The sequence below is a fragment of the Chelonia mydas genome, chromosome 1 (genome assembly GCF_015237465.2).
Source record: "Chelonia mydas isolate rCheMyd1 chromosome 1, rCheMyd1.pri.v2, whole genome shotgun sequence".
Taxonomy (NCBI): domain Eukaryota; kingdom Metazoa; phylum Chordata; order Testudines; family Cheloniidae; genus Chelonia; species Chelonia mydas.
The window spans coordinates 17,010,347-17,035,572 of NC_057849.1; the positions used below are offsets into that span (position 1 = coordinate 17,010,347).

Consider the following 25,226-nt stretch of genomic DNA (forward strand, 5'->3'; position numbering starts at 1 on the left):
GTATCTTTGCAAGAATCAGTGCTAGAGGACAGAATTGTTCACAGTATAATGGATCAAACCTTAAAGGGTCAAATGCATCCATACTTGCCTAGATTATAGCCTAGGGTTTAAAATGGCTTGTGCTTCTGCTTCATGTCCACACTAGGATTATGCTAAACCAGTTTGGTTGCATTGCCTTCTGGGTAGGTATTGCAGAATTCCTAGTGCAGCTCTCAGAACTAGTGCCTCCTGGGTGGTAGTATTATGATAATGTACTATGTAAAGTCCTAGAGAGGGGGAAAAAAACTACAACTTCAGAAAATACCATTACATTTTCATTTGCAAACAAATTTATGTCCCTCACTGAATCTGGTGCACCACTTGTTACATTTTATTTACTTATTTTTAAAATACACTTTTAGTAACATTATTCAGAACATAGCTATAGTCAGAAAAAAGTGAAACAAATTTAAAATTAAAATGCACAATAAACTCTGTAAGAGTTAGAGGAAATAAAACAGATTATGATATTTTTCAGAAAGCAGTAAGTCAAAAGCATAGCTCTCTTAACAAATCTGGGACAAATTCTGGCCAACTAGAAAATCCTAAAGCCAGAAGCAAGAAAATAGGGGAGAAGGTGCCCAGCAGCCCATTCCTAGACTCATAGCTTCCTTTAGAATCCATGGATATATCACACCACTCCACTCCTAATGTTATCTAGGATAGGAGCCATCAGGGAGTTCTTCCCAAGGAGCAGAGGGGTAGCTGTGTTAATCTGTATCCACAAAAACAATGAGGAGTCCGGTGGCACCTTAAAGACTAACAGATTTATTTGGGCATAAGCTTTCGTGGGTAAAAAACCCACTTCTTCAGATGCATGGAGTGAAAATTACAGATGCAGGTGTAAATATACTGACACATGAAGAGAAGGGAGCTACCTTACAAGTGGAGAACCAGTGCTGACAGGGCCAATTCAATCAGGGTGGACCAGTCCACACAAGAGATCCACTTCCTGGACACTACAGTACAAATAAGTGATGGTCACATAAACACCACCCTATACCAGAAACCTACTGACTGCTATACTTACCTACATGCCTCCAGCTTCCATCCAGGACACATCACAAGATCCACTGTCTACAGCCAAGCCCTAAGATACAACCGATTTTGCTCTAATCCATCAGACAGAGACAAACACCTACAAGATCTTTATCAAGCATTCTTAAAACTACAATACCCACCTGTGGAAGTGAGGAAACAGACCGACAGAGCGAGATGGGTACCCAGAAGCCATCTACTATAAGACAGGCCCAACAAGGAAAACAGAATCATAGAATATCAGGGTTGGAAGGGACCTCAGGAGGTCATCTAGTCCAACCCCCTGCTCAAAGCAGGACCAATCCCCAACTAAATCATCCCAGCCAGGGCTTTGTCAAGCCTGACCTTAAAAACTTCTAAGGAAGGAGATTCCACCACCTCCCTAGGTAACCCATTCCAGTGTTTCACCACCCTCCTAGTGAAAAAGTTTTTCCTAATATCCAACCTAAACCTCCCCCACTGCAACTTGAGACCATTACTCCTCATTCTGTCATCTGCTACCACTGAGAACAGTCTAGAGCCATCCTCTTCGGAACCCCCTTTCAGGTAGTTGAAAGCAGCTATCAAATCCCCCCTCATTCTTCTCTTCCGCAGACTAAACAATCCCAGTTCCCTCAGCCTCTCCTCATAAGTCATATGTTCCAGTCCCCTAATCATTTTTGTTGCCCTCCGCTGGACATTTTCCAATTTTTCTACATCCTTCTTGTAGTGTGGGGCCCAAAACTGGACACAGTACTCCAGATGAGGCCTCACCAATGTCGAATAGAGGGGAACGATCACGTCCCTCAATCTGCTGGCAATGCCCCTAATTATACATCCCAAAATGCCATTGGCCTTGTTGGCAACAACGGCACACTGTTGACTCATATCTAGCTTCTCATCCACTGTAACCCCTAGGTCCTTTTCTGCAGAACTACTGCCGAGCCATTCGGTCCCTAGTCTGTAGCGGTGCATGGGATTCTTCCGTCCTAAGTGCAGGACTCTGCACTTGTCCTTGTTGAACCTCATCAGATTTATTTTGGCCCAATCCTCCAATTTGTCTAGGTCCCTCTGTATCCTATCCATACCCTCCAGCGTATCTACCTCTCCTCCCAGTTTAGTGTCATCTGCAAACTTGCTGAGGGTGCAATCCACACCATCCTCCAGATCATTTATGAAGATATTGAACAAAACTGGCCTCAGGACCGACCCTTGGGGCACTCCACTTGATACCGGCTGCCAACTAGACATGGAGCCATTGATCACTACCCGTTGAGCATCCGACAATCTAGCCAACTTTCTGTCCACCTTATAGTCCATTCATCCAGCCCATACTTCTTTAACTTGCTGGCAAGAATACTGTGGGAGACCGTGTCAAAAGCTTTGCTAAAGTCAAGGAACAACACGTCCACTGCTTTCCTCTCATCCACAAGGTGCAAGGCAAAGGAGAATCAGGCCCCTGGTCTTTACTGAAGAAAAGTAATTAGAAAACATCATGCATAATCTTATAGAAGGGATGGTTTATATTCCAAAAGGCAAACTATGTTTCGTTCAGCCCTTAATGCTTCATTACCCATCTCCCCTGGGGAGCATGTGCCCAAAGAGAAGCTGTGGGGTATGGGTAGATGTGGTTCAAACTATTTAGAAGACATTTGGGGCTGACACTCTCTATCCTCTTAATTGTCTCCAGAACAAAATATGTTTTCAACAGTATCCTCCAGACACACATACCATTATGAGAAAGACCAAATCTAGTTATCTTTAATGCATTAGAGCATAATTGGTAAGGGTTTAAGTGTATCCACAGCATGTTTAAACAAAACCCACGTATACAGCATTATTCTGTCTGCCATGGCATCCTTTGTCATTTGTGATACAAATTGCCCCGTGGAAACATGGCTACTCCAATAGAAGAATAGGACTGAGGCTTCATTACAGGGAAAAGAAGACTTCAGTTTAAACACTCTAAGCCAGATTCTCCGCTTCCTTTCATGGTCATTTATACCTGTGTAAAGTGTGTGTGAAACCTCTATCCTGGTGACCTGGTAGCATTCTACATCCACTCTGGCCAGGTATAATTGGCTACACAATGTGCAACATGGTGGAGAATCAAATCCACTGCACTTACTACAACTCTGCAGCTCTATAACAGTGCACTGGATAATCTCAAGGCGATCTGTAAACCTCATTAGTTAAGCCGCACGGAATTCTTTTGAAGTAGGTTAAGTATTATTATCCCTGTTTTCCAGTGGGAAAACGGAGTCAGAGAGAAGTTAGTGACCTGCCCACAATCACACAGCGAGTCAGTGGCAGAGGCAGAAATGGAACCCAGGACTCCTTAATTCCTAGACCCTGCTCAAGCCAATAGACAGCATTCCATCCATCTAGACTATAGACATATTCTGAAAGGTCACTGGTAAATTCAGTATAGGAAAATCAACTCACAGTTAGTGAGTCTTAGTACACATTATCACGATTTTATATTAGGCTGTTTGTTACAGTGTCTTGAAGTGGGTCTTAAAATGAAACACTGTGTTTGGTTACGTCTATCCTGATACCATAATAACAGGCTATTTCTACTTGTACCGAATTAGTCGAATAATCTTATTATTCATGAAATCAGAGGCATGCGGGTGGGAGGAATCCACACAAAATCCATCACTCATGGCTATTTTTAGCACCTCTTCTACAAATACCTGGAAGCTATTAATTTGCTTATTGGCTGGTACCACCCAAAGTCTCTTTAAGTTCTGTCTATTGTACTCCTCTTCTGGCAGGCCTTCCACAGTCGCGACCCAATCCAAGGTCAAGTGATTGGGGTCCTGCAGGTAGCTGGATATTGAAGACAGGTTGCCATTGAAGCAATAGTAAAGTCTGGAACCCAGGAGCTTCAAGAACAGAGATGATGTGCTGAATATGTGGGCGCTAAATACTTCCATGTTGGAGGAAGACAGGCTGTAGATCTGGGGCGCTTCCCGAACAGTGAAATGAACTGTCTGTGTCCTCTGATCCAAGGTGATGTTGAGCATGGCGTTCTTCTCAGCTTTGGAGAGCTCCACCTCCTTCTCTTGCAACGCTTCAATCAGCGGCTGGACCTGATAAAAATCTGCCTCCCGTCGTAGCAAGCCCATTTCCTGGAAGTCTTCAGGGAGGTCCAGGTGGGAAGTTCTCAAGAAGTTCAGGATGTAGCGGAACACTTTGCCATCTCTGTCAATAAAGCAGTTGCCTTGGCTATCCCTCTTGGTTGGCATCTTTCCACTGAACATGGCACCCAGCATGGAGTCTGGAAAACTAGTCAAGGTAGACAGGGAAGTGGTGTACAGTTTTCCTCCAACATTGAGAGTTATAGGTTCTGACATGATGAAAAAGTCACGATGCTGGGAATAATACTGGGGGGGAAAAACAAGACAACATGTTTAGGGGTTCAGAACAGCCACGTTGGGGAATATCCTTGATTTACAAGGATATATATCTATTTCTATGTCTATATCATTATGAAAACCACAGAAGTTAGAGATGGGTAAAGTTTTAGAGGTCATCTTGGACATATGGGAGAGAAAGACAATTTTGTTCTGGCTCCCAACAGATATTCAGAAGGGCTTTGTCCAGTTCATTTTAATAATGGTCTTAAGTGAGGTGCTTCCATCACTTCCCATCCAAAATGAGGGTAAAATCCTGGCCCCACTGACTTCAGTAGGGCCAGGTTTTCATCCTGGGTCCACCCAATCCCATATCCCTCATGCACCCAAAACTTCCACTGAGCCACAGAGAGAGCCACAGAAGTTTGGGGTGCATAAGAAATAAGAGATCAGGAAACTTGCAAATCTTTGGTGTTCCCTGCATGTGCTCCATTTAGAGCGCAAGGGTGTTACCAGAACCACAGAAGTTACCATAGCAGAACATCACAACACTGCTTTGTGTTGTCTTCACCATGTTACACAAGTGTGCAACGGTGACAAGTCCTAATCACACAAACGTCGCAATGCACAGTCAGGATGTTGTGCTGCCAAACACATACGGCTCCATGCAATAATTAAGTGGCTCTCCAGTTCTTCAAGGTTCATTACAATCCCAGTCTAAGAGGTTTCATCATTCAGAAACATTCCGGACCATGTCTCCGACTAATTTAACCCAGCGTAGTGCCACCGCAGTCAATGAGGATTTTCAGCAGCTGAGGATCTGGTGCTCAATCTACTGTTTCCTTTCCTCAGCTTCATGTTCCTTCTAGCTGGGGGTTCCCAGTCCAGTCTAATCAATGGCTCCCCCTCCCATCCAGAGATACAAGGTAGCTGTCTTCTACAAGCTCATGCTGCAATACGTATGGTCATTCCATAGACAGCTGCCACATTACGCCCTGTAGAATACACTTTGAGTGGAGGCATTTCAGTAATTAAATATGGAATAATGAGAGATACTGTGCCACCATTATTGGCTCTGTAGTCATATTAATACACATAGCGACAACATGATCTTACACTGTAAAATCAATTCTCCACTGGCTAATACCAAAGACAGTAACTGTGCTCCTCTCTCCTTTCCTCCAAGGATCTCCAAGCACCTGCAGACATTTGTAAGTTAAGGTTCACAATACCCTTGTGAGACAGGTGATTGTGATCTCCATTTTACAGAGAGGGAAACTGAGGCACAGAGCAACTAAAGCCTCGATTTTAAAATGTGTGTGCACTCAACTCAAGACTCAGCCTGGTTTTGGAGAGCCACTGTGCACGCATTACTTCAACAGGGGCAGCCGGCATTCAGCACCTCTGATTAAGATAAGGTGTTAGGTATCTGAAGCTGAGCACCCAAGAAGGGAGACACCCCCTCATTAATGGACACTTACATTTTGATCTAAGCAACTTACCGAAGGTCACAGAGGAAGCCATTGCAAAAGCCCAGATCCAATTCCCAGCCTTTTGTCTAAACCACAAGTACAGCCTTCCTCCTCATACCTGACATTCCATTAACCCGTGATGTACATTAACCCATTAATGGGTGGAAGGAATCAGATCTGCTTGAGCACATAGCAGCTCTCTGAGCCTGCGGAGCTCTTTGCGTATAAGATCACTGGTTAGATGCCTGTGTATAGCTCAAGATGAGGGCCTTGAGCTTTAGTACCAGCCCCACACGTATTTAATAAAGTTGGGCAAGAAGAACTCCGGCATATAGACAGACACAGTTCACTACAAACCCCACAGTACCTGTGGCACATTCCCATTATTAGCTACAATGGAATGTTTCGTGAAAAAAAAATTAGTTCCTAGGATAAAACTATTTTTTCCCCAACCTTAAACCCTGCTCTCCACTGAAGTGTCAGCATATTCCACTGCTCATGAAGAATTCTATCTACAGCTTTCTGCTTATGTAGAGCAAGGAGATGAGCCAAAATTATATGAGGGGGTGGCCTGCCCTGGCTCTGCAGTTCAATTGACAGCTATGAGTTTTCCCAAGAACTGATACTCTGGCTGTAAAAAATTGTTATGAATGAAATGTGACATTCCAGAGATCTGCCCAGGATGAATTTTTTTTTTAAAAGTTTAATCAAAGAATAAAATCACCATATCCTTCTATATGGAACACAGAGAACAAGCCCATTCCTTTGTGTTATCACCACATTTCTCACCCTCTTTGCTGGTCCTGACTAGTTGGAAAGAGAAAAGTGTGATGTTTTCACTCAGTTTGTGGGACAATCTTCACTTTGGCACCATTGAGTGTCAAGGATTATAAAGTGAAGGTGGCTGGTTCAGATAATTAGCGATAGGATATAGACCCTTTTCTCTCTAGGTCCTGGTTCAAATCCAACCCATGTTTATACTGACACAAAGGCTGTTTGGTACCCTATATAATATGAGGTTTGGGGAGGGTCTCTCAGTCCAGTTCCAATGGACATAACGTAACTGGCCCCTTTGTTGTTAGTCTGAATGGAAGGGGCCAAAGATTGAATGGAAACTAACCTGCTCTTTCATCCTTGAATGTAGTTACTTCCAAGTCCACATGAAGAACAGCTATATCCCAAATACAGCATGTCCGTCTCCCAGGATATCCTAATTCTTGCACACACTGGATTCATTTAAAAAAGATTTCTGGATTGACTAAGACATGAAAATATTTTAAAAACCCCAAAGCGGATTAAGTTTTCAGATTTTTTTTTTTGCACTCTGTAGCCACTTGTCTTGTAAAATTGAATTTGCATACAATGGGCCCAATGTCTGCTTTCGTTTCCACTTTTCATTTCATTTATAAAGCTTCCTATCTTTGCAATGCTGTACAAACAAGACAAATCTGATTATCTGGCAGCCCAGGACAACCAAAAACCCCAGTGCAAATGACATTTAATTAGTTGCTAGCTGCTGGACACACCACTGCCTTGACCTTATTGACCAACACATCTGACCCTAGGCTGAGAATGAAAATGGGCCTCTTGCCTCACTTTCCCTGTAAACATTAACTAAAGGCAGATGAAATGGATGACTTGGCAGTCTAGCCTGCTGCTTTGCTGAATTCCTCACCCGGGCATGATGTGTGGGCCCCATCCTGTACTATCAGGACCATGCACGTAGCTAATGTAATAATAAATAATAGCTAGCTCTTACATAGTACTTCTAATGCAGGACTTAACTGCCATTCAGTAGCATTTATGAAGGAAGTGAGGTGGGCAGATGGCACTCAGTCTTGGATCAGCAGCAATTCTCAGCAGATGCACCCAGGATAACTAAGTGCAGATAACTAAGTGACATGCATGCGACAAAGGGGGTATTCATCCACGAAAGCTTATGCTCCAATACGTCTGTTAGTCTATACAGTGCCACAGACTCTTTGACTCGAAGAGAATCTAAGTGGCAGAGACCACATCACAACTTGGGGCTTGACTATATGGCCACAGTGTGCAGGAAGCTGGTATGTAAATCTACAGTGTCATAACCAGCCACACGCTCACTGTCCACGTGGACCCTGGTGACACACACTAAAAATTCCATACTGTGCTTTGATCTACAGTGGTTTCAAACAGCAGCAGATTAAAGTACACTACGAAACTTTTAGTGCACAGAGTCAATTATTGCATGGCAGGCTAGTGCGCTTTAGAATTATACCTCATCTTGCCACACACTAACTCTCGATGTAGACAAACCCTTAGAAACAGCAACAATTAATTTTAGCAACGACAAAAGAAAATATTCAGTCCAGTCATGTATTTTTGCAGACAACGAAATATGGAACCCAGGTACCCGTGGGACAAGTCACCTTAATAAAGAACTCCCTGCCTGTCCAACTGGATTGAGAAAGGGGCTCAAGACTTCTAGATAAAAACGTAGAGAGAGATTGTCCCCACTGTCTATACACCGCTGTGGCCCCTTAGCCAGCTGGGGGAGCATTCCATCAGGACAGGCATGACAGAGAACAGCTGTCGGCCATCCTGGACAAGGCCCAGAACACCTGGTGTATCAAGTAGAGGGGAATCTCCATAGCAGAGACCATGGAGCAGCCACAGCTAACCTAGGCAAGACTGCTGAAATTTAGAGCAGCTCTCTAGGCTGCCTAGGTCACACCAGCCCAGAACTGGGAAGGTGCAAAGGTGTCTTAAAGCACCTTTGTCTCCTCTTCTCTATGTACCTCAGCAGGTGCAGCACACAATGTGAGAACAGCTGTCTTGGCTGACATGCTGGGGATGGAGCCTGAGACCTCCAGAGCTAAAGTATGAGTCTCTATAGCTTGAGCTAAAGAGCCAGGCTTGGTAGCTGGGGGCTGTGACAGACTCACTATCCTCTGTGGATGGGGGCCAACAGAGTGGGGTGGGGACACATAACACACGCTGAACAGTGCGTTACACCAGTACAGAATCTCACTTCAGCATATTTAGCCCTTCTATAGCCCTCTGCCATTCAAGGATCTCGAAGCACTTCACAGTACAATCAGTAACTAACCTCAGGGAGGCAAGTAAATAGCATTATCTTCACTTGGGTGACCAGATGTCCTGCTATTAGGAGCTTTGTCTTATATATACCACTATATCTCCTCTCCCCTCCCTCCCCCTAAAAAAGTGTCCTGATTTTTCAGACTTGCTATTTGGACAGCGAGGCAGAGAAAGTTTAAGTTGCGTGACCTTGGGCATGCAGCATTTCAGTAGCAGAAATCTCTCTCTCCCAACTCCTAGTCCTGTGCTCAAGTCACTAGACAGCTTGTCTCTTGGAACAGAATGACCGAGACATGCACTGGATCTGTAGTGCCCACTGTAGGCTGAAATATCGAACTGCAGCCTCTTTGCTGAACAGAGCCAGGACATACGGTACGCATGATCTGCTAATACAAAAAAACCATAGGAGCTCACTCCAGTTCTGCTAGCTCTGATGAGTTTTGAAACGGCATCTTTGATGGGTTTTTATGAGCACTCTTCAGAACATTGACCTCCTTTAGCAAAAACAAATCAAAGTCAAAATCTGGGAAAAGCTTACTAGATAGAAAATGGCCTGAATGTCTCTGTTTTGATATCATGGAGTTTTCTTCTAGTCCTACTCCTTTTGACTTGGCAATAGTGTTTACAAATGTTGCAGAGGAAAGAGTTTATTTCCCAGATTCCTTTGACTAAAATCAGTGCAGTATCAGTTTAATACCCAATACATTCTCCATCAAAGGCCGAAGTCCTGTACTTGCAGGGGGACAGACTCCTTGATCCCATCTTTCCCCTAAAATTAAGCTGTTTCATTATTTTTCTCAGTGTTTTCTGTGTTGGAGTTTCTTCCCATTCCTTGGGTGTGTTTTTTTTGCACTCCTCCCTAAAAATATCCTTTTTATTTCTGTCAGTTGTCCTTTCCTCCCTTCCTCCGCCCCATCCCATCTCTTTTCCCTCTTCCAAAGGTCATGTGACCCTCCCTTCGGTCAAGGTGGGCTTGTCATGGATAGTGGAGCTCCCTCTGCTGCTCCTGCAGTTGGCCTGAGGTAGCTGCAAAAAGGCTCATCTCTTCCTCTCCTCAGCCCTTGCAGTGGTCACAGTCCTTACTGGCACAGGGAGCAAGCTTGGTCCTGAATATGGAAGTGCTGTCATAGACCACCAGGCCAGCCCCACTCTGTACAAGTCTCACATCCCACGCCAGCTATCTTCTATCCTTGATCCTCACTGCTTACCCTTCTGTCTTTTTGCTCCCCATATCTTTGTGTGCTCCCATCTCCACCCCTTCCCTGTATCCCACTTCCCCTCTCTACTCTTGGATCACATCATCACTAACAGGAGCAGAGTGAAACTCATGCGACACTGATGAATATCATTCTACTGCTTGGGAAACAGCAGGTTGCTGAGCCAGTGGAAGATGCACATTAGCTCATCTCTTCTCTCCCAACTGTGTAACTCAGATTGCTCTGTGGGTGGATCACCCCACTGCTCTTGTACTACACTATCCAGCAGGAGCAACAGAGTGAAAATGCCTAGTCTTGCATCAGTTTTACTCTGCTGTTGCCAGCCCCAGTGTGGAAATGCACAGATAGGATGGCCGCCATATTACACCGTGTTCAACCCCCTAGATACTAGCAGACAGCAAATCAAAATGGTTTAAAGCAATTGCATGTAGGATGGGCTTACAAAAAGTACATACTGCCAGACGAATCTGACTGCATTATTGGAGCTTAATTCTAGCAAGAAAAGCAATCTGGTCAAGGCAGCCAGAGTCTCATTGAATTCAGTAGGACACCTCATTAGCACAAGGGCCTTCTTACATGGGTCAGATTGCACCTTAATGCAGAAAGGGAAAGTGGCACATGCAATCTCGTTGGATTCTGGTAAAGCATTTTATACAGTGTCAGTGGACCACAAAATCTTACTCAAAATTCATTCAAATTAGCTTTGGTAGAACACAGTGATATGGCTTAAAACTAGGTAAAGGACCAGCAAAGGACAATAGTAAAACAGCATGTTATCAAGTCAGAGAAGGTGCCTAGTCAGATACCACAAGATACAAGTCTAGTCCTGTTGAACATCTTCATTAATGCTATGGAGAAAGGTGTCTAGAGAATGTTAATGAAATCTGCATGATACCAGATAGGGAGGAATTGCAAATACCAGTGAGGAGAGACAGAGGCAACCAAACAGATTAGAAAGTATCAAAGTGAGGTTTCAGTCTGGAAAAAAATGCAAATCAGTACCTCTGAGGACAAATATGAGTGTTCACTGGGAGAGAGACCCATGAAAAGCAGTCATGCTAAGAGAGACGAAGGGGGTGATAATATTAGACATGAATCTACAATGTGTTATGGCAGAGGGAAAAAAGACCATTAGCATTTTGGGCTGCAGAGGCATTGTCTCATAGAACAGAGAAGTAACAGGCTGTGGGCGTCTTCTCACCAGGAGTTTAACACAACTGGAAGAAATTCAGAGCAGTAAAGTAACAGGCATCTGTGAACTGGTGGCATTGGATGATAATGAAAAGTTAAGAGAGCTAAATATGGGTAGTTTTAAGAGAAATCTCAGGGTACCAGACAGTCTGCAATGTATACACCAGCAAGGGAAATGAATTATTTAGGGTGGTACAATGGAGTATATAACTAGGGGTTATAAAATAAAAGTAAGAAATGGAACATTTATGCTAAGTATCAGGACAAACATCCAGACTAAGATCTATTAGCCTTTGGAATAATGCTCAAGAGGTGGAATCCCAATCTCCTGGGTCATTTTAAAGAAGAAAAGCGAAGAAATGTATTACAGGGAATAATTCTGCAGTAGCAAGGAATGGATTGGCTCCATCTAATAGGTAGCTGTGGAAAAAATTCTGACCATCTGTTCATGGGCAGCTAAGACTTTAAATGTGGTGGTTTTACAAGAAAACATGGTTGTTCCAATTATTAGGCTCTGGTCTCATTCTCATACTAGAGTACATTCAAATGAAATATTAGTGCTGTTGCGATTGTTCAAAGGCAATAATTAGAGGCATTATGCTTGTTCTGTTTTGGGCTGTGTGCCAACGTTTCTCATGTTTAGAATGCATTGCTCTCCCTTGGTCTTATATGCTTTATTTTGTTGCTTTAGCGTTCATTAATTAAAATGTCACTTGCCAACAGGGCTCTAAAACTGTGCATCAGAACTGAGACCATGCAATACCCTATTTCAAATTCAGGTAGAAATTCCCATACTTACAAAATACCTAGATGCTATGATCAACAGCGCTCTGCTTTGAAATCTGGATCTGGTTGCTCAGTCTAACCTGTCATTCATGCTCTCTGCTGTTGAGCACTCACCATGACTGTGTCCATCTATGTGCTTTGTTCCCCATCTCCATTCAAAACAGTATTATTATTAGCAATGCCTAGAATCCCCAGGGAAGGATCAGGGCCCCATTGTGCTAGGCGCGCATCAGATAAACACCACAAAAGACAATCCCAGTCCCTAAGGACTTACAGTTTAGGTGCGAGGCAGGGTGTGACAGGTAGACAAGACAGACCAACAAGGTAGGAGTGGAGAAGTACCCAAATGAGCAGAGTTTAGCTGAAGAATAGAAGTCTCAGCTCACCACTTACCTAACCAATGCCAGCTGGCAGTGATCTGTAGGTATCACAGCGGAGGTAGGTTTTAAGCAAGGATTTAAAACAGCATCTGCAGAGAATAGCTTAATGGGGATGGCAGGCAACTATAGTTGGGCCATTCACTCATATCTGCCTCAAGTCCTGAAGTGCAGGCTTTCCCGTATATATTTGCGCGGGCTTAGTTTGATTGAGCTCATTGTGGAAGACTCATGCTCACCCACACCAGTGATGCAGGACAATACGAGCACTATTTCCACCAAGAGCTATCTATCTTGAAAGACAGAGGGCCCCAGTAGTTAACTGCTTCGCTAAACCTGCATGTGCCCTGTCTTTGCTATAGGTCTGATTTTGTGCAAGAGGAATTTTCAAGGCAGTCACTAATTCAGGGCCCTCACCTCTTTCCTTGCTCACCCTGTATCTGGGTGAAATGGCCTAGCCTAGCACATGGGATCTTGACTGGGGGAGGGGAGGAGGATATCAGAAGATCCCAGCAGGTCCAGGGCTGGTCATGACCATCCTCCCTTTCTTTATGGCCAGACGAAAGGGATGTCCTCAAATTCTATTTTGTTGTTACATAGCGTCACGATTTGGAAAAGGTTGAGATCACTGGTCTAAGAGACTGAAGAGCTTAGAGGAAAATATGGTGGGTATTATCAGGGCCTCATCTTGGAAAGCCCTTTCCCCAAGTAGACATGGAGAAATTTCTCTGCAAAACAGACACACAAACAACATAAGCATGAATGTTCATTTTATCACATTCCCCAACTTCCTTGCCTTTAGCAGTCAGCTTTGCACCATTCCTCAATCCCTCATCAATTTAACACTGAGGAGTGGCTCAGCATTATCAAGTGCCAAAGAAGTACATAGAAAACTGCTTTAATAAAGCATCATAAGCGGTCAGAAGCAGCGCTTGGTTCTCGCCACAGTGCTGGTACTTATTGCTTAGAGGTAGAGCTAAATGTAAAGGGATAAAGGTTGTGGATACTGAAACCAAGCAGAGGGTTGCCCTGGGTGGGGGACAAAGGAGAGGAAGACAGGGTTGGAGCCCACTGGGGGCGGTGGTGGGGGAAGAGGACAGAGGTAAAATAATGGGTCAAATTGAGGAAGAGGAGTGAAATAATCAGTATATGGGGGAGAGGAGGAGAAAGAAATGAAGCTCAGTAATTGCTGAGGGTGTTGGAGGAGGGCAGGGAGAAGAGATCATGGAGGAGAGAGAAAAGAACCAGTTGCAAAGTGATCCGAGGATCAGGGCAAAAGCCGAGAGTCACAGCTCTGATGTGACCCACCCCTCAGAAATGGGCTCAGGGGACCATTCCATTTGGTTTGTAAAGTCACATATTTAGGGAGGAAGCAGCCACCTTCGATATATTCAAGAAGCTAAAGCAAACCTCCCCCCCCCCCGCCCCCATCAACTTAAGCATACTCTTAATAAAGCATTTCACATGCTTTTCGTGCTCTGGCCAGATTTCCCATGGGGAACTGCATTCCACCCATCTAAAATCCTCCGGGTAGCTACAATGGGATAATATATTATCTCCTGTGCTGAATTGCTGGGTAGACAATTGAGTGTAGGTAGACATATTAAGTTTGTACACCTACTAATTGAGTGGTTACTTAGTTCCTTCCTACCCCAACCATTTCCAGAGGCAGCCCTGCCATCATAGATAAGATTATCACTGACACAATGAATGCAGTTAGAGAGAGAGAGATGCAGTTGTGTGTTAACTGATGACCAAACAAAAAACAAAACTAACCTGCCAGTTGTCATCAGAAACTAAACCTTACCAACAAAAAGTGCACTTGGTTCTATACATGGACAACATCTCTCTGCCTGTACCTATATGTTATTAACCACCAAAGGTGGGCACAGTCCAGTACTAAGGAAAGCAAACTGAGCCCTGTATAAAGAAAAGGAGTACTTGTGGCACCTTAGAGACTAACCAAGGTGTGAGTCTCCTCACAGACTGGTGTAAATCAAGAGTAATTCAAATGGTGTTACACTGGGGTAAAACTGGTGTGGGTGGAGAATCAGGTCCATCGCTTGGTATATGGAGGCAGCTGCTGCTAACGAACCCCAATCATCATTTCAGTTCACACTGGGTAGTCAGTCACTGAGAAGGGGGATGTGTATAAGGACCCCAAAGCACTAGCGTTATTAGGGAATTAGGGGGTCCCTAGTGCCTTAAGGCTTCCTTCCCACATTACGAACTGCTACTATTACCCAGCAGCAATGCTGTCTGCTTGTTTGCAGAAGGGGCTGGGAGTCGGGCTCGACTCCCCGCTCTGCCACTGGCCCTGGGCGAGTCGCTCCACCGCTCCGCACCTCAGTTTCCCCTTCTGCGAGAGCGGGGTGAGGACACTCACCTGGGGGCGGGGGGAGCGCAGGCTGGCACGGGGCGGTGGCGATCCCAAGGGCTAGTCCAGGGCTGCGGGGCACCGCCGTCCCCAACAACGCACAGCACCAGCCTGGGACCTCGAGCCCCCAGTCAGCCCCCGCGGGGGCAGAGCCCAGGGCCGGGAGGGGGCCCCGGGACTCACCAGCCCCGCAAGCATCCCGCTCCTCGGGGACACCCCAGCCCGCGGCGGGACTGCGGCACCCACCTTGGCCCCCGCGCTCCGCGGGCCCCTGTCCCCGGCGCGGGCTGGGGGAAGCGGCACGAGCCCGGCGAGGGTCGGCACGGCAGAGGGAGAAGGATGGCAGGCAGGATCTGGAGGCCCCGCAGCCCTCCCTGGGACTTGTAGTTCTCAGGATGCCAGGTCTCCAGCCAGGCCAGTGGAGCGGAGAACTACAACTCCCAGCAGGCCCCGGGGCAGAGCCGGCAACTCGCCAGCTGGTGTTAAAGGAGACGCAGGCTGTTATTATTGCCTCTGAGCAGCTCCAGCAGCGCCAGAGGCTGCGCTTGGGGTAAGTGCTGGTTGCTGCAGCTGCAGCAGCCCTGGCACTGGCACTGGCGCTGTGGACTCTGCTGCTGCTGCAGCCGCCGCCTCCCCTTCTTTGCGGATTGTTTGCAGTGCAGCAAGGTATTTATTTGCACGGCAGGCAGGACTGCAGAGGGTGGGGTAATAAGGATGCTGAGAAATATTTCGACTGTGGCGTTGGCAGGGTGGGCGAGCGTGTGTGTGTGTGTGTGTGTGTGTGTGTGTTTTCTAATGATTGCCTTGCATGGCACTGACAGTATGCAAGGCAGCATCCTGCTTGAAGTGGGTGGCTAACTTGGGCAAAGGTTTTCATCAGGACAAAGCTTGGGGGGCGAAAGAGGTTGTCTTGCATCCTTTGAGCGAAAGGGGATTGTGGGGAGAGAGAGAGATGGGTGATATTCCCATTCTGTGGGGTGACACTGGACTCTCTAATACAGTATGTGACAAGTACCCCCTAATGAGCTCTGTAACAACAGCATTATTGGTCCAGATCCAATCTATACTCAGGCTGAACTCTCCTTGACTTTGATAGGAGTTTTGCTGGAGAAATAAAAGCAGGCGTTGGCAAGTAATTTGTTCACCAGTTTACGAAGGATCTCAAAATGCTTTATGAATTTAGGGATGTACGATGGTTTGTATGTAAACATCTGGAGCCTTTGTAGAGTCCTTTGTGAGAGATGAAGTGAGCTGTAGCTCACGAAAGCTTATGCTCAAATAAATTGGTTAGTCTCTAAGGTGTCACAAGTACTCCTTTTCTTTTTGTGAGAGATAGAAAAGGCCAAATAGACCATCAGATCTACCACCTTGCCAGGTCTGAAGCTAAAGGGATGTATCAAATATTAATCTGTTATTTTATGTTTTGTCATGGGGGAACATGATATAGATCTTTTCTGTAGTCTTTATAAAGTTGGCTGTGGTCTCCATGTGCACATCTGACTTCTATTGTGAGAAAGAACCCCAGGGTATGTGTAGGATGGAGGTGAATCTGGGTCTAAAATGAATGACATAAGTCTTTGTTATAAACGCACAGTTTACAGGTGTGTCTCCTCCTCTCAGCCAAAACATTGGAGGCACCTACATCTTAGAGTTTTATACAGATAAAGGAAGACAGAGATTTTAAAGGAAAGGAGAGATGTTTGGTCTATAAATACCTTAAAGAAACGACAAGCATGACAAAGGGGAATTATTTATATTCTCCAAGGACAGTAACAGAGGGCATGTCAGTGTGAAGGTCAGGGCACATTAAGGCAGAATCCAGTGACACAAAGGGGTCCTGGGCACGGCAGCCAATCAGAGCAGTTTGATTGGTGCCACTGTCTTACTTGGATGGGAAGCAAATTATGACTTGGGAATCAAAGGAAAATTAGCCTATCTGAGTGATGTGAGAAAGAGAGACTATGCCAGGAAAGCGTAGTCAAGTGGTTAGAACACGTTCTGTTCTATATTCTCTGCTCAGCCACTGATTTTCTCTGAGACCTTGGGCAAGTCACTTTTGTGCTTTAGTTTTCCTATCTGTAAAATGGGATAATAATCTCTCATAGGGGTTTTGGGAAACTAACTCCACCAACATTTGTAATGGTCCTTTATGAAAAGGTGTGTAAATGCAGAATATTATGTATTATGCGGGGGTTGAACTGAGAGGACATATCCAGGGAGCGAGAGGATGAAATGCTGGTGGATCTGCGCTTTATTTAGTGTTATCACACCCATGTGGATGAAAGAAAAAGTTTCAGCTAGATGTTAGAACAAAGTTCATAACACCAAGAACTGTAAAGCAATGGGCTAGACTCCAGGTGAGTCACAGTATCAAGGGTTCATGGCACCATCACTGCAGAGAAGCGAGGACAGGTTAGCTAAAACATTAGTGGGCCTAATGTAGAGTGAGGTCCTGCAAAATGTTGAAAGTCAGCATGGATGATGATAATGATATAACAAATCTCTGACCACCAGGGCCTTTACAATGGCTACTGTGCTGCTGCCCCTGGCCTTTTGGAACTTCATGGCACTCAGAGGCTCCTGCTCCTAAAGCTGCACACCCCTGTCGCTAAAAGAAAATCTCCACCAGCTCTTTGCAGTATAGGGCTTATGCTGCACAAGAGCCATTCTCATATAATGCAGCAGAGGGCAGTAAAACACATAAACAATAGCCAGTTCACCACAGCAGTTAGCACTTCAATAGGGCCTTTCATCCAAGGATCTCAAAGAGCTTTGCAAACCTGGATTAATTAAGCCTAGCACCCTGTAAAATAGGTAATGGCTATATAGGTATTATTTTGCCACCCCACCCCCACTTGAAATGCAGCCATTGTTTGACATACAGCTTTTTAACAGTGCCTGTCATCTCTACACAGACGTTTAGGACGGTAAGTGAAGAATATTGCTGTATCCAACTGAAATTCAAAGGTGAATTTAACAAGGCAGAATGTAATTACATGGGGCAGAATCTGGCCCCTTCTTTTATGTAAAACAACAACTGGATCTTTAATGGCCAGGAACATCAGTTTTATGTCTCACCCAAAGGATGACCCAGCTGGTCTCTTATAGGCTTATTAACGCTGACTTTCAGCTCAAAAATCTCATAATAATGGGCCTGATTTTCCACCCTGTTTATAACCCTTTATGCTGGTCAACGCCCATGAAGTTAGTGCATAAAACTTGTGTAGCAAGATGGCTCATCCAGGTTAATATGTCAGTGGGTCTCAGGGTGGAAAAAAAATCATGATTTAAAAAAATCAATTTTTTAACATTTAAATTCAGGTTTATTTTTAAAAAAATCTATTTGAAATTGACAACTTATGTTAAGGTCTAGGCTTATTATATCTATTAAAATCATTTAAGTTAAATACAAAAAATAATATTAAGAAATACATGTTTGCTGCCAATGTTTAAAGAAAGGCAGACCACAGAAATGGTGGCAGCCACTAGCTAAGCACCTGGAAGCAGAGTTAGCTGAAGTATGAACCCAGCTTTTCACAGCAGTAGCATCTTCTGCAGTTGCAGAGAGAATATTTTCTTAATTTAATTTTATTCAACTAGTTCAGATCAATAACTAATTCATTCAAAGTTAAGAAACTTACTGGAAGTTGAGAAAGAAAGCAAGCTCGTTTTCTTTTCCATTCTATGAATAAAAACTAGGTCGGGGCGAGAGGATGAGATTTACTAGTTCTAAAATCTTGAAGGACTTGGTGGTCAGAGATAATCAGTTCAATTCACTACATAGAGGTAATACTTCATTTGTTTAATAAATCAGTTAGTTTTAAATGCCTAATGTGTTATAATAAACTTTTTTCTCTGATGTATCCAGCACATTTAAGATAATTTTATTTAATAAAAAAATTAAATGCTGTTGTGACCCAAAGTGCCTAAGGTAGCCCACAATGAAAATGTCAAGGTCAAGGCAGGCTACAAAAAGCAGAGCAGATTCTCCCAAAACTGGTGGTTAACACTATAGTTAGATTCACCAACCAGTCACAAATTGTGCACTTGATCCCCCACACTGGTTATCAAGAAGCTGGAAAAAAAGAAATCACACAGCCCCCTTTATTGCATTCCAGTGTCTGGCTCTCAATCAGCAAAAAGGTCCAGTAAAGTGAGAAGTTATTTAAAACTCTGTTCAATATACAAAACATTCTTCTGATCCCCAAAGGGCCAGCCACATAACCAGATCAATACTAGTTTGGATCTTACCCAAAATACCACACTGCCAACCAAGCCTTAGTATCTAAAACTAAAGGTTTTATTATAAAAGAAAAGAAAGAGAAGAGAGCTGTGAAACGATCAAAGCAATCAGATACATACATGTGACTTCAGAGTCCATATATCAGGTTCTTAGCAGCATTGGTGATATTGTTGACTTGTAAGTCCCTCTGGAACACATCCAAACCTTGGATGGGTCTATCATTCCTTTGTTCAGAGCTTCAGTTTGTAGAGAAGTTACTCCAGAGGTGAGAAGAAGGATTGAAGAAAAATGGAAAAGATACAGCTCCCTTTTTATATCGTTAGCCATGTGGCTTGTACATCCTCTGTCCCAAACACAAGCTCACAGCACATGAGTATGGAAAAGCACTTAGAGTAGTCCCCTGTCCAGAGGCATCTCCCTACATGTCCTGCTGACTCATAGACTGTTAAGGAAAAGTTAGCACATGTGACTCCATTTTGGTTTGGGGCCCACCATTGTCTAAAAGCAAGCACATCATGTACCAGGAGGAGTGTTCCTTAGATACTCCATTCCTGTGAAAATCCTCCTCCTTGTCTCCAGCCTGCCTTGACTCCCGGTATCTGTTCTTTGTCAGTCCCTAAACTCCCTATCTCCTGGCCTTTGATGTGAGGCCTCCCATCCTGATAATAAAAGTTACTGATGCATGGCTTTAGGACCATGCTGTGTAATTAACATACTAGTTTAGCACGAGGAATGCACCAAGCAGGGATAGGTGGTAGATAAGAAAAGGGTTTGTTTACTGGCTAAGGTTTCCGATGCACAAGGGCAACATGCTTTGCTAAAAAGTATATAACCTTTGTATAATCTGTATCGGGGTCCCCTCCTGGCTAGCAGGGGGGCACTATGCTCGAGCGTAATAAACTTGGTGTTTTTTGGGAACTCGGCAGTTGTGGACTTTGTTTATGTGCCTCAGCCTAGATTCGAACTGTGCGTGACCTACCAGGTGTAATTCGTAGCATTTGTGTGCGTGTCCTACCAGGTGTAATTCGTAGCATTTGTGTGTGTGTCCTACCAGGTGTAATTCGCAGTAGTTGTGTGCATGTCCTTTCAGGTATAATTCGTAACAAGACATAGCCTGTGGAAGGGTGGATTTGATTTAAATCAAATTGATTTAAATCATGATTTAAATTACTAGTCAGGAAGACTCGATTTAATCATGGATTTCTACATAAAAGTGCATTCTTGTTGGTTGTTATAACCTTAATACATATTCTTCACAACTCAGAGATAGATGTAGGTTTCATTTTTAGAAGGTACACACTACACATTTTTAAAGTGATTTATTTTGAAAACTTTTCAGATTCGTTTTACAGCTATATCAGAAAATGATATCAGAAAATGAATGATTGTTTGGTTATTTCATTTACCAAAGGTAATTGAAGCATATATTTATGAAGTCATTGGGAGGTGAACTATCTCCAATTCAACAGGTTAATCATTAATATTTGGAGGATTTTTTTGCCATGCTGTATTAGGAGGAGAACATCACCAGACAGACATTTAAATTGTTTTATTTAACTAAAACAACAACGTTATGTATTCTGGATTTTTTTCTTCAACAGGAAAACATATAATATTTTAACAAAACAAGCATATGCATTTTTGAATTTAGTTAAACATTCAAGTTTTTTAAAATCAGGTTTGTTTTTGTTAAAATTGTTTTTAACTAAAGTAGTTAAATGAAATATTAAAAAAAAATTAAATCGACTATGTCAGCCAGGTCAACATGAGAAACTTAAAATATTGGCTTCTGCAGCTAACTCAGTCGTCTTCACCTTCATTTTCCTGTTTGTTCATAATCTGGAAAAGAAAAACAAGCTTTCCTGCTTTTTCAGGTCCCAAACAATTTCTCAATTTGGAATGAATTAGTCCAAAGGAAGAAAATATTCTTTCTACACCGGCAGAAGAAGCTACTGCTGTTAAAAGTGAGATTATCACTTCAACAGTCTCTGAATCCAAGCGCTTAAGTGACTTCCACCAGTTCACTGGTGTGACTTTCTTTAAAAATCATCAGCAAACATATTTCTTGAATGGTCCACCCTTAGCTCTGAAGTATATTATAGTTGGCATTATGGAGGGATGATTGCCAGATGTCCATATCATAGCCAGCTCCTCTTCTTCAGCAGTTAAGGTTTGACCCTGGTACCGAGTACTGAGAATATTTGCAAGAAAATGAGCTGGAGATAGTGCTTGTCCCACTTGTTTTTTTAATGCTTGTAATTTAACTCTGTCATTGCATATTTCTCTTTTTAAGATCTCACTCAGTTCCTTCCAAATTTCAACAGCATCATCAATAAAACAGCTCTTTCCCTGCATTTTGTTCAAGGCTACAGAAATAGGCTTCAGGGTCCTCAGCATGTGTTCAACATTCTCTTCAGCCCAATGTTGAGAACTTTGGCTGTGACAGTGCCATCTATTTTTTCATGATTTTGTTCACAAACTGTCATCAGATTAGGCCAGTTCTTGATATAGTGCTCAAAACCGTCCACTGCTGAGTTCCATTGCACGTCTTGTGGGAGAGTTAGCTTGGTTCCTCCCACTTTTTTCAGAGCAGCTGCTGCGAAGTGGTTGTTATGGAAGTATTTTGCAATTTCAACAACATTTCTGGAACACTGAAGTCTTTGGCTAGGAGGTGCATCAAATGAGCACTGCAACCATATATTATTAGTTTGGGACTCTCTTCGCTTTCTTCTAAATAATTTCTTCTCATCTTGGATGCATTTGTGACCAAGCTGCATACTAGACATTTGCATTTTTTTCCACAGTTTGTTATAGCTTTTACTGCTACTTCTTGTAAGTATTCTGCTGTGTGTGCATTTCCTGATGTATCAATTGTTTCTGTAAGGAAGACGTTCCCTTCTTCTGTTGTCACACAAGCATATACAACAGGATCATTGCGGACATTGCTTCACCCATCAAGACTCAGGTTAACAATTTCACCCTCTAGAACAGCGGTTCTTAACCTGGGGTGCACGCACCCCCTGGGGGTGCGAGACATGCCAGATTTTTTTAGAAGGTAAATCATAGAAAACACAAATTAAGCACAGGCACTTAAGTACAACTACTTTGTTTCATCAAACCTATATACTTATTAACATTATACATTTTGAAATGATTACTGTAATATACAAACAGGTTTAAAGAACTGACCTACTTCAACGATTTTTGATAAGGGGTGTGAGAACATATTTTGATTATTGATAAGGGGCGCGAGGACATATTTTGAGAACCAAAGGGGTGCAGGCTGCAGTAAAGGTTAAGAACCACTGCTCTAGACCTTTTGCACACTGCTCAGTTTCTCTTTCAACACTTTATTTAGCAATTTGCCTGTGACATCTGCTCTGTTGGGTAGACTGTATCCTGATCTTAATGACTGAACCATGTTAATGAAGTGTGGGTTCTCAATCATAAGGAAAGGACAGTTTGTTGCATAAACAAACAGGGAAATTTTTTCATCAATTACCTCTTTTTGTAATCTGTTGGTTCTTATCACAAACTTATCTATGGTTGTTTCTGGATGATTGGAGATTTTTTTTTTCCTTTTTGCTACAGGTGATATACTGTAGTTATGTGACATACACGATGTGACTGAAACACTATCATTGGCAGATAACTCTGAAACTATAGAAAATAATGGTGATCTTGAAAGTGGATAGTCTTCAGAATCCTGTATGTTGAGGACGGATTCTTCTAAACAAAATAAGTCAATGCAGTTATTTAATTATTATTACCATACTGCTCATTTAGTATTACTCATTGCATTCACTGACACTCTGTACTACTTTAAAGGTGAAATTGTAAAAGGAAGATCTGCCTATTTCAGCTATTTATTTTTTATCATAACTGTATCTAAAATGATAGCACCATAGAGTAACAACTATGTTTTTTGCTCAAACATGAGGATTCAAGAATAGTCCAGAAGGAAGACAGGCAGTCCTTAAGAAAGAAGTATGAAATAAAAAAAAGTTTACCAACCTGAAGATCCTGAATGTTCAGACATGTTCCTTTCATCATCTTCAACGCAGCTTCCTCCTGAGAAGGAACGCTTCTCCTGATGTTGTTTAATTCTGGCAACCAGGCCTTGCATTTCTTTGTTGCACTTTTTGCATTTTGCACGCATACCTGTCTTACCCACAGGTAGAGGAACTTCATTAAAATATTCCCAAACTGGGTCTCTTTAACGGCCTGTTGCCATTATAGGTTTTCCCTTCTAGTGAGAGAATGGTATGGTAGATCTCAAACCAATGAAGACTACTCTCAGAAAGACCTCAAGGCTTCTGGAATATGCTGCTCAAACAGTTTCACTTTTGTTTTTACTGCCTGTCCCTCCCTTCTCACATTTATCTCCAGACTTCTTCTCCTGTCCAGCTATTCCGCCCCCAACAATTTTCTATTCATTGAACTTTTTGAAACTTTGCACTTTTAGAGAGAGGTACGGGATTGACTCTGTGTACACAAATTTGCAGAGGGAAAATAGGAGTGAGGTCTGTTATTTCTCCTCTCTATATTATGTATTTATTTAAAAACATTTTTGCTGTTAACAAGCATGTTATCTCTGGAGATATAAATCCATAGTTTGAGAACTGCAAAACTAAGCATCTCTGATGGTATCTTCTAGACTGAGTACTGAGTCCCATTGGGTAGATAGAAAGATTAACCTAAATAATCTATACAGAAGCCCCTGGAATCCCATAAGATTGGGTTCCTAATCCATGAACTATTGGAACTCATTTACAACACTTTTCTTAAACATTACATGAATATATTGTTTCATACTAAAGAATTAGAATTTATAATCCCTATTCCATGATGAGATATCTTTGAGCTATAAAGTATCTTAATTAAAACTATCTTTAGATAGGTTTTTTCCTCAAAAAGCATTTTATCAAAAAAATCTGATGTAAATTAAAAAATCCAATTTTTATCCACCCTGGCCCGTGGCTTCTCTCAATGGGTTCATTGTACAGCTGATTGCCCTTGTTGGGTAGGACCCTACCAAATTCATGGCTGTGAAAAAAGTGTCACGGACCGTGAAATCTAGTCTCCCTTGTGAAATCTGCTCTCGTCCATGAAATCTGGGTATTGTAGGAGGGGGTCAAGGTATTGCCATCCTTACTTCTGTGCTGCCTTCAGAGCTGGGTGGCCAAAGAGCGGAAAGGTGCAGCTGCTGGCCGTGCGCCCAGCTTTGAAGGCAGTGTCACCACCAGCAGCAGCACAGAAGTGAGGGTGGCATCATATGGGAGGAGTCATCACTTTTTGCAGGGAGTAGGGCCGGCCTTAATGGTAGGTGACGTGGGCAACCGCTCAGGGCGCTGTGGTCACGCCACCCCGCCCCCCAGCCAGCCCAAGGGCCCTTAACCTCCCAGTGCTGGGCCCAGAACTGGGGAGGGCCAGAGCTGGGACACCCCAGCCAGGGGCTCCTAACCGGTGTCGGGCTCCAGCTGCTAGTTCCGACTGGGCTGGGGAGGAACGGGATTCCTCTTTTTCTGCGTGGGCCACTCCCAGGGCCAGGTCAGACACACATCCAGGAACCTCCCCCGGCTGCAGGAAGCTCTGTAGCTGCTGGTTGGGAGCCCAGCTCTGAAGGCAATGCCTCCACTACCAGCCGCACAGAAGTAAGGGTGACAATAACGCATCTCCCCTACAGTAGCCTTGCGACCACCCCCTACAACCCACTTTTGGATAGGACCAACATGGTTACAACATCGTGAAATTTAAGATTTTAAAATCATAGAATCATAGAATATCAGGGTTGGAAGGGACCTCAGGAGGTCATCTAGTCCAACCCCCTGCTCAAAGCAGGACCAATCCCCAACTAAATCATCCCAGCCCGGGCTTTGTCAAGCCAGGCCTTAAAAACTTCTAAGGAAGGAGATTCCACCACCTCCCTAGGTAACCCATTCCAGTGTTTCACCACCCTCCTAGTCAAAACGTTTTTCCTAATATCCAACCTAAACCTCCCCCACTGCAACTTGAGACCATTACTCCTCGTTCTGTCATCTGCTACCACTGAGAACAGTCTAGAGCCATC

At 43.5% G+C, this 25,226-nt stretch overlaps 2 protein-coding genes across 7 annotated transcripts in view; one reads left to right on the top strand and one right to left on the bottom strand.

The window, feature by feature from the left end:
• Window positions 1-2,594: 2,594 nt before the first annotated feature.
• Window positions 2,595-15,293, bottom strand: KCTD21 (potassium channel tetramerization domain containing 21). Of its 6 annotated transcripts, none has more exons than XM_027829636.3 (2): window positions 15,160-15,293; window positions 2,595-4,445 (listed from the first exon to the last, which is right to left on the bottom strand). In XM_027829636.3, the coding sequence occupies exon 2, from the start codon at window positions 4,413-4,415 to the stop codon at window positions 3,633-3,635; it is 783 nt and encodes a 260-aa protein (XP_027685437.2). In that variant the 5' UTR covers window positions 4,416-4,445; window positions 15,160-15,293; the 3' UTR covers window positions 2,595-3,632. The 6 variants fall into 6 exon arrangements, with proteins under 6 accessions (XP_027685437.2, XP_043384005.1, XP_027685436.2 ...); XM_043528070.1 differs by having other exon boundaries at window positions 15,097-15,218; XM_027829635.3 differs by lacking the exon at window positions 15,160-15,293 and adding an exon at window positions 14,923-15,088.
• A 116-nt stretch (window positions 15,294-15,409) lies between these two features.
• USP35 (ubiquitin specific peptidase 35) overlaps window positions 15,410-25,226 on the top strand; it is a 69,326-nt gene continuing 59,509 nt past the window's right edge. Inside the window, exon 1 of the mRNA XM_007067408.3 lies at window positions 15,410-15,579. The gene's annotated coding sequence lies outside the window, so the exon portion shown is untranslated. The remainder of the gene's footprint in view (window positions 15,580-25,226) is intronic.